This window comes from Triticum urartu, chromosome 7A (assembly GCF_056163025.1).
Source record: "Triticum urartu cultivar PI428250 chromosome 7A, HENAU_Tu73, whole genome shotgun sequence".
Taxonomy (NCBI): domain Eukaryota; kingdom Viridiplantae; phylum Streptophyta; class Magnoliopsida; order Poales; family Poaceae; genus Triticum; species Triticum urartu.
The window spans coordinates 441,363,906-441,373,786 of record NC_141879.1 but is presented as its reverse complement, the minus strand read 5'-3'; the positions used below and the strand labels follow the sequence as shown (position 1 = coordinate 441,373,786).

General features: G+C 48.7%; 1 protein-coding gene and 1 pseudogene across 2 annotated transcripts; both read right to left on the bottom strand.

Moving 5' to 3' along the window:
- Window positions 1-216: 216 nt before the first annotated feature.
- Window positions 217-2,344, bottom strand: LOC147959875 (cytochrome P450 89A2 pseudogene; annotated as a pseudogene).
- Window positions 2,345-4,864: 2,520 nt separating this feature from the next.
- On the bottom strand, window positions 4,865-8,189 carry LOC125530149 (MEF2BNB-like protein). Of its 2 annotated transcripts, none has more exons than XM_048694550.2 (4): window positions 7,841-8,189; window positions 7,623-7,738; window positions 6,202-6,371; window positions 4,865-5,596 (listed from the first exon to the last, which is right to left on the bottom strand). In XM_048694550.2, exons 1-4 carry the CDS (start codon window positions 7,926-7,928, stop codon window positions 5,149-5,151), a joined length of 822 nt encoding a protein of 273 aa, XP_048550507.1. In that variant the 5' UTR covers window positions 7,929-8,189; the 3' UTR covers window positions 4,865-5,148. The 2 variants fall into 2 exon arrangements, with proteins under 2 accessions (XP_048550507.1, XP_048550509.1); XM_048694552.2 differs by having other exon boundaries at window positions 7,623-7,735; window positions 7,841-8,187.
- Between the last annotated feature and the right edge of the window lie 1,692 nt (window positions 8,190-9,881).

Sequence of the window (9,881 nt, the reverse complement as noted above, 5' to 3'; positions counted from 1 at the left end):
TGTTGCTTGGGTTGCTTCTCTGGTTGGCGAGTTTAGCTGTGTTTTTCTTTGTTTGGGTCGAGTATCTCGTGATTCTTTGCTTCGTTAGCCATGTTCACGCTTCTTGCGTTCGTGCCATGGGTTGTACCATCCCCTGTACTCACTCTTACTTCTTCTATCAATGCAATGATACGCAAGCTTTGCGTATTCGCGAAAAAAGTTAAATCTCATGGATACAGGAGAATTTTTTATATTTTCGTGCTTTCTGAATAGAAGACGCAGTTCTCCTGTACGTTCATTGGTTTCATTTTAATCTGACTTTAGATTAGAAAACCACACATTACATTTCATTAGCAAAAGCAAATTGAGAAAAGAAGAAGACAAGCTTAATCTAATTACCATCTTTATATGGTCATGAGCAACGAGAAGCTATGATGCACTACTAAACATACGGGAAAGGAGAAGATGGTGCGCCCCTGTCGATCAACCTGAGCACGTGGCGGCGATGGGCCTTCCTTGCCTCAGCGGCACAGCCCTCGCCTTGAGCGGCCGCCTCATGACAACCGTGAACTCGAGCTTCTCGGTGAGGTCCACCTCCTCGCCGGCCTCCTCGCGCCACTCGAACTCCCTGACCAGGTTGGCCACGAAGTACTCGAGGTGCAGCAGTGCCAGCGCCATGGCGGGGCAGACCCTCCTGCCGGCGCCGAACGGCATCATCTTGATCTCCTTGCTGCCGGTGAGGTCCACGTCCTCCCCCTCGCCGCCCGGCAGGAACCGCTCCGGCCGGAACTCCGACGGCGCCGTCCAGATCTCCTCGTCCAGCCCGATGTCGCCCACCGCGAAGTTTACCGGCGTGCCCGCCGGGACGCGGTACCCGTCCAGCGTCGTCTCCTCCGCCGCGGCGTGCGGCAGCACGTAGTGCCCCGGCGGGTGCCGCCTCAGCCCCTCCAGCACCACGGCCTTGAGGTACGGCATCCCCTGCAGGTCCTCCTCCCGCAGCTCGCCGTCGACGGCGGCGGAGACCTCCTCCCTTAGCCTGTCCTGCATGGCCGGGTTCTTGACCAGGTTCGCGAGTATCCACTGCAGCGCCGTGGCCGTGGTGTCTGTCCCGGCGCTCAGGAATTCGGAGCAGAGGCTGACGATCTCGCCGTCGGTGAGCCCCCTCCCTCCATCCTCCGGGATGGCAAGCCTCACCAGGGAATCCACGTAGCAGTCTCCGCCAGCGCCGGCCTCCCTCCTGGCGCGGATGAGCGGGACGAAGAGCTCCTCCTGCCGCCGGCGCAGCGAGACGAGCTTGCTCCACCGGCGGCGGAAGACAAGCTTGGTGAGCGGCGGGAGGAAGGAGAAGACCTGGAAGCTGAGGAAGTTGGCGAGGAGGTCACGCTGCAGCGCCTCGATGTCCCTCACGCGCGCGTCGCCGAGGCGATCGCCGCCGAAGCACATGTACACCAGGAGGCAGAACATGGCGTACTGGAAGGGCTCCATGACGGCGACGACGCCGCCGCCGGAGCGGATGCGGGAGAGGAGGACGTCGAGCACCCAGCGCCGCGCGGGGGCGAAGGCGCGGAGGCGGGCCGGGTTGAGCACGCCGGAGGCGAGGGTGCGACGGAGCACGCGCCAGGTGGGCCCATACGGCGCGGAGCTGACGTTGCGGCCGCCGCTGGTGAGCACGGCGGCGGCGGGAGCGGTGGCGCGCGGGCGGGAGGCGAAGGCGGCACCCTGCTGGACGAGGGCGCGGTGGGCCGGGCCTCGCGCCGCGACGAATATCATCGGCCGCGCCAGCCCCAATGGCGCGAAGGAGTAGACCGGGCCGTAGGCCCGCGCGAGGCGCCGCAGCACGGGCTCCAGGTCGAAGTCGCGACGCGCCAGGTGGAGCAGCGGGCCCAGAACCGGCAGCGGCACCGGACCTGGAGGCAGCGGCGGCGTCTGCGTCGCGGAATGGGACGGGCTGCGGGCCCGGGCCCTCAGCAGCAGCGAGCTGAGGAGGCAGAGCATGGTGGTGAGCGAGTAGAAGAGCCAATCCTCCATGGCGGCGGCGGCGGGACGGACTGGTCGCTAGGATTCCGGTGGAGATGCTTCATTTGTACTGCAAGAAAGAGGTCGGGAATGTTTGGGGACCGGTGGGAAGTTGGAGGCATGGACCGGAGACACGCAGCGTGCACCGGGAAAATAATCTGCGGGGATATTGCAGCGGCCGGTGGTGGGTGTTGACGGCATGAACGCAAGCAAATTCCACTTGTGTGAGGCATGACATAATCTGCTAATTCGCTCTTTTTATTCAGGGTTGCTAAGCTTAGAGATAACCTCATGATGCTTAATACCAAAACTGATGAAGTTCTGCCCAAGGATGGCAACTTGTACCACATTTTCAAATTTTGATCAGTTAAACTTCGAGGGCAACAATGGGTACAGTGCAATGAGGAAAATGTGGAGGTTGTGGACACACCCCTATGGGTTTTACTAGCCTTTGAGGTTAACATTTGGGTCGGGTTCTTTTCCCACATGATTCTCTAGAATCAAGATTCTGGAAAGTGCCCATAGAATCTGCTATGTAGTTCTTTTCTAAGATTGCAATTTGAGATTCGAATATTCATTTCTAAGCCCAAACTCATCTGCTCCCGATGAAGGGAAAATTCATAAAAACAATACTAAACAAATTTTTAAAAAATAATTTTTTTCATGGAAGATAATTTGGTACTTAAGGCGCGCTACAAATTTTAAATCATTTGAACATATGAGTAACTCTCAGCAAAAAAGACAAATTGGGTCAAAACAATACATGAACAGTAAACTTTTTCACAGACCCTAAATTTGTCCTTTTTTGCCGAGAGCTACTCAGATGTCCAAATGATCAGAAATTTAGAGCACACCTCACGCACAAATTATCTTCCACTCAAAAAATGTTTTTTTAATTATTTTCTAGTTTTTGTTTTGAATTTTCTGTTCATCGCGGGTGCAGCTGAGCCTGGGCACCGAATCGCTTCGTCCTTTGAGATTGTGATATTGAGTTGTGTGCTAAAATGTTTATAATGCTCTTAGACATAAATTGTTTACTGAATTGCTAACACTTTGTTGCTTTAAAGAGTTCCTCATTGAGTATGAGCATGAAAGTGATTTACTAATATCACAAATGCTAAATGTTATAATTAGAATGATTTGAAGTTTTCTTCATCACAAAAGGAGGTCAACTATAAATAGAAGGACTAATCTCAAGGTAGGAGACAACAATAGCCTCATATGTTGCGGCCATGGAACCACTATCTTCTGGTGGTAGAGTGTTTGCACCTATATACAGCAAATGTTGCACATATACATCATTGCCAAACTTGTCAAAATGCTCATCATGTAACTTGCCATCACGAATCCAATTGTAAAGACACATGCATGCAATGGCAGTCACCTTTTGGGTCTCTGGTTGTTCAGAATCTTAGAATCCTCTTTTTTTGAAGTTTTGGATTGCATTAGGATTCTCTAGAATCCTCCCAAGAGTTTGTAATCCAATCGAGTTCATTTTGGCATAGGACTGGGCCTTCCTCTTGAAAGAACTGGGCCTTGCTCTCAATAGGCAAAAACTCGTGTGGTATGACACTTTTTTGTTATCATTTCACTCTTCACAAAATCAAGTACTGAAACCTAACAACTGCCTCCTATCTCCACAGAGCCACCGCCTCCACCCTTCTCCATAGTTGTCGCATGTTACCTCCTCGCCATCTCTTCTCGCCGCTGCTAGAGACCAGTGGACGGGCTAAGCCCTGGCACTGGTCATTGAAGGCTACAGTGGGGAGGTCTCTGCTCCGATAGCCTTTGGTCACGAGATTGTGAGGGTGACCTTCGTCATTCTGAAGCTTTAGTGTCGACTGGCACTTGTTGCGTCTTGACTTGTATGAGCATGGTCTTCACTTGCGTGGCATCTCACATCTAGACTGTGGTACACATGTAGCTCCTGAGACGCGGAAAGCGGTGGCGACAACACATGATAATTTTGATTTGATTACCAATCTCGAGCTTCGGGGTGAAAACCCTAAGTCTGGCCCTAATTAGTTATATACCTGGCAGTTATATTGCATGGATACTTGGATACGCATCGAATACGCGATACGGAGATACGCCGGAGCTAATCTTCTAAACATTGTGATACAGGGATACATTTGTATATATGTAGTCCCTTCGCTCCAAAATGAGTGTCATGGTTTTACTTCAAACACGCGCAAGTCTCCTGTCGGCGACAAGCTGACGACAAATCAACGATTGGATTGAAATTCATAAGGACATGACATGTAGGAGAGGAGAGGAGATGACAGGGTAGTGGCAAAAGAAAAAGAAAACTCTGAAAGAATGATCGATGAACTACAACAACATCATCCGCGATAAAAAAAAACTTTGAAACAATGATCTTGTATTACTTTGCTCCTAACCATAGTGATTCTTCGTGTGTGTGCGCACGCGTTGGTGTTGACCATGCGCATCTCAGTCATGCAGAGGTCGAATGTACGCTTTTGTATCGCATTGGTGCTTTATTTTAAGTCAATAAAATCCATCATTATAAAAAAAAAAGTAACTTGGCAAGCCCATGACAACTGGCTGCGGTTCATGAGATGGAGGCAAGATTATAGGGGTCTATTTTTCCATCTTAAAGCCAACTCGCGCCGGAAGAAGAATTCCATCACCTGTGTCGACTGCTGATGCACGTCCCAGGCCAACACCTTTTCCCTCGCTGCTGCTTGGGACGCCAACACTTTCCCCTCTTCTCCGCGATTTCACTGCTACAGGCTCGGCTTCCTATCTCTTCTCTGACGGGTTAAAACCCAAAACCCACAACAACCGAAGCAAGCTCGTCATGAATCTCCGCGCAAGATTGGACGGCCACCGATATGGCAAATCAGTGTATGCATATAAACCACTTCCAAGCTCCCAAGTACAATAACAAACATGTTGTGCTGTAGTTCAGGCTGTTATACAACAATACACTTGAGAGACCTATCTCTGCCTTGTGAATATCAATGTAACAGCTGCAAAGTGAACATGAATGTTTACAGAGACGCGGCACCTGTACACTCATCATCGATACAAAAAGATCTGCAGTCATAAAGATATACGAAGATTTGGACATGTTTTTCATTTCTGACGTGCTCCGACAGAGGCGGAAACACCGGAGCTGTCACAACAGTCTCAACCTCTATTATCTTCAGCTTCTTTCGACTCCCTGAGCCACTCTTGCAGTTTTAGTTCCTGTTCTTCTTTGAACTTGTTGTAGCTCTCCGCCGTGTGGGAGATATCAGAAGCAGATAGGCCCTGATTCATAGCCGCTGCATTTTTATTTTCCAACAGACGGCTTGAAATGGAGACTTCGTCCCTTTCAACATCCGAGGGTGTTGACGCACCATGTCCTCCGGCTTGTGATGACTCTTGAGCTGTAGATGACACTGACTTCTCACTAACGCCATCATTCGTAGCGAAATCAGTCTGCGGCCATCTCAGACTCGATGCCTTCTGCTTTGCGGTGTTCAACATGGAAGACAAATAGTTCTTGCTACTTCCACCATTAGTTGCGTCCAAATCGTTCCATGCTTCCGAGCTTTTGTCTGATTGGAACCCCCAAATGGGGTTCTGGATTAACCTGGACACAATAATTCTCTTCTCAGAACCAACTAAAGAGGATGGTTTCCTCTACAAAAATGTAAGAGGATGGCCTTTGTGCACAGAATAATATGATAAATTATCGAGCCGAGATTCCTGAGTGGTTCATTGGGCAGAAGCCTAATATTTGAGTTCTCTACCTTACTGGGAAGCACAAACAAAAACAGGGTGTAGGTTGGTCGACTTTATGCTACACATAATACATAAAGATCGACTGCTCCTAAAAGAAAAGGAATGAAGATTAATACTCTACAGATGGGATGAATGCAGCAAATGCTAGCCTGCTAGGAGACTCCACATCGTGCTAGACAAAACAAAACCATATCAATGCCACAAGGTGAAAGGGCAGCCCGGTGCATGTAGCTCCCGCTTACGCAGGGTCCGGGGAAAGGTCCGACCACTTTGGGTCTATTGTACTCAGCCTTTCCCTACATTTCTGTAAGAGGCTGTTTTCAGGACTTGAACCCGTCACCTCATGGTCACAAGGCAGCAGCTTTACCACTACGCTAAGGCTCCCCTTCATCAATGCCACAAGGTAATCAAACAAAAATCAGAAGGAAATCCTCAAGATTGCTAAATACTTACCCCTTCTTTGGTTGGGTCTTCGACATTATCTTTAGAGATTTATTTATGTCCTTGATCATATCATCAGCAATTGGAAGTCCAAACTCAGCCATGGACCTCACAGCACAAATAGAATCCTCTATATCTTCAGTGTGTAATGTTATCTCACGAGTCTTTTCCGTAACCTTGCCCTGATGAGCAAACCAGAAATGCCATGTTAGAATCTCAGCTTGGTTTGTGCTAACCTCTGACAAGAACAGGTCAAGCCATTAAACAACTCAGAATTAGCAAATGTCAGCCAGTATTGAAACTTATGGTGCTACTCCTTCCGATCCAAATTAATGGAAGTTCTAGGTTTATCATCCTAAGTCAAATTTGTGTAAGTTTGACCAAGTTTGTTGGAAAATATACCGATGTCTGGAACACCAAATTAATTTCATTAGATTCTTTACAAAATATGCTTCTGCACTTAGATGTTGTAGATATTACCATATTTTCTATAAAGTTGGTCAAACTTAAACAAATTTGACTTCGGGCAAACCTAGAACTTCAATTAATTTCGAATGGAGGGAGTAGAAGGAAAAGGACATGTTAGAATTTAAAAAGAAAAAGTAACGGCTTGAGCAGTGATGCCAAATAAGCCATTGCAATGGTGAATGAAGCTTCATGCATATCCAAGTCATACCATGTTTTGGCAACTTGAAAGCAGTAGGACCTAGCTTGCTGAAAACAAAGAACACCCAATTTAAATGCTAAAGATGGCTTTCGCCAAACCAGGCTCCGCCAGTGCTAATCAGAAATTGGTATGGATTGGCTCTGGAATGGCTAGCACGTAGGTGGCTAGTTGGCTCTGCAACTTAAATGGTCTTATAAAGTCTGGAATGAGCTTATCTATGGATGCATTAAAGATCATCAGACCAGTCCAGTGAAAGAGTCAGTCATATGTTACAAGTGCATTCCAAGGGAAGAACGGCCATAGAGTAGTCTCATCATATTACCTTCCTAGTTCCATAAGTGTGTATCATATGCTACTACATCTTGCACATGCAAAATGTGATGAATTTGACATTGTTCCATCAAACAAAACATATTGAAGGAAAATATCACTCGGCTCAGCGCCTCAACCTATATGTGCACAACATTCAAGATTGCTGCATGCCTGGGGAATTATGCAAATTGTGTAATACCTAACAAAGGAACCATACTAAAATCGAGCACTACAGTGGAGAGACCATCCCATGGTATCATCATGGTATCCTGTACATGCACCCCCAAACCAATCTTGCCCAACCTGATCCCCTTAATCAATACAAGCCCAGTCTGTGACTTCTGTCCAATCCAAACCGGTCTAAATCCTAATGCCAATGCGCAACGCAACATGCTTAAAGGCCAATCATCGTTATGGGCACTGAACAGAGAGCAAATTAAGAGGGAGAGCAGACCTTGACGTCAAGGAGGATGGGCATGGATGCCTGGGCGTGCTGCTGGACGAAGTAGAGCCCAAGGGAGGGCTCATTGGCGACGTGCTTGATCATCTCGTCGACCCCCTCCTTCACTGCTGGACCAAATCACGCGGGTAAGCGTGGTGCTCGACGGAATTCCCCACAGGAGCACGAAGGAGAAGAGGAAGAAGAAGTGGATCGGACGGGTTAATAATTACCGCAGAGGAAGCCATCTGCTGGGGAGAGGTGTGACGGAGACGAGGAAGAATACGCGACGGCGGCGGAGGAGAGGGAGGAGCTGTGCATGTCCGCGTCCGCCACAGAGCGCGGCGGGCGACCATCACGGGCGGAGTCGCTGCCGCGCCCCTCGGTTCCTCTTCTCGACGAGGAACTCAGATTAGCAGAGAGGGATAGAGAGAGGGAGAGGGGAGGACACGCCGGAGTTCGCACTCGGCGACGGCAGCGACGACGAGGAGGGGACGATATTTTTTATTTTTTATTTTTTTGAGGGATGGAGGGGTCGAATAAAGGCAAGAGAAATACTAGTAGAAGGGTAGGTAGGCTGATGTGCTATGGTGGCCGCTGCTTTTTCTTCTTCACAGTGGCTAATTTGCCCTTCATGTTCACGTACGTGTTCGGACTTCGGCCCTCAGCTATTCGGGAGGCTCTAGCTCTCGCCGACGATCTTAATTTGCAAAGTATTCACGTTGTTCCTGATTGATTGTAAGGTGATGGTGAACAACATCAGGCATTGTATAATGCAGATTGACCAGTTACTAAGCATGCGGCATATTAACACGCAGCCGCCGTCTCCTCTGAAAAGAAGAGATTAGGGTTCCTTCACCTCATCCCTGATTGCCTTAGGGACATGCGGCGCGGTGGATCCCGGCCTTTGTCGGTAGGAAGGCTTCGTTATTTTTATGCTTTTTCAAGTTTTGTTAGCGTCTGTGTCCTGCTCAAGAAAACAAGATGGCGATGGCTCTTTGAAGATGAAATAAGGTTCTCCTCGTCTTGCCCCGTCCCGGTGTGCGTCCAGCACCGTCAGTCGGCGTGTGAAGATGTGTCTCTGGTGGATCTGCTAAGATCCGATCGTTGTTCGTCTATGTTTGTGTGTTTTCAGATTAGATCCTTCTGATCTACGATATTCTTCATCAGCGGCGGCTGTTATTCTGTGCACCAGTCCTATGTGGTCTTAGCACTACAACAAGTCTTGTCCGGCTCTGACGAGGGAGGGACAATGACGGCGGTGTTGGAAATATGCCCAAGAGGCAATAATGTTGTATTATTATATTTCCATTTTTATAATTTAGAGTTTATATCTCATGCTATAACTGTTATGATCCTGGAAAATGTGATTCAATGGAAAACTTATATGCACGTGTGAAATATAAACCGCAAAGAATAGGTTCCTAGTCTTGCCTTCAAGACTGACTCAAGTGTTGTTGGAGATCATGTTTTCCAGATCTTAGGATATCGTTAAATGTAACGATAGTTCTAAAACAACATTGAGGGTATGACGTTAGGAAAACGATCATATTGAATCGACCCAAACTTGTTTGTTATACTATGAGATAATATCGTTGGAAATTAATTGTTATAACAAGGAGTGTTAGCATGTGTTTTAAGTTCCTCGGATCATGAGAGTATCATAGTCACTTCCTACCGTACGGTGGACTTTGGAGTTGCTCAAACATTATCTGTAACACGGTGATCATAACGACAACTGTCGGCATTCTGGAAACCAGGGTGCCCAGACTTGCTTGCATGCGGCCCACGGTGTGGCTTCCTCAACGGCCTGGTACGTCCCATCTGCAAGACCTTCGAGACAAGACCCTTGTGAGGGCCCCTGGCCTCGCGAGGCGGATGCCAACAAGACCTCCAGAGGGAGCGGCCTCCCCAGGCGGCCTCCTGAGGAGCGGAGATTCCTATGCAAGTGCCCAGCCTCACGAGGCTGTGATGACACAAGCCATGACGACCAAGGCCGGGGGCGCCAGCGGGCGCAGAGGAAACGGTTTCCTCTTTGGTTCTAAGGAGGCAAGGACTGACGCAGGTTCCCTAGGAACCCCCAAAGGTTTCCATTCCGGTGCAATGAGACCAAGACCACGAGCTCGGCCGGGCGGATGTCATCACCGAGCCCACAACTACATCACGATCAGAAGCTTTGCAGGCGAAGACCACCTTTCGTCAGGATTAGATGTACTACTTGTCCCCTTTCAAATTGACCATTGTGGAATCCCTTCTCACCTAAGTTTGAGGGAA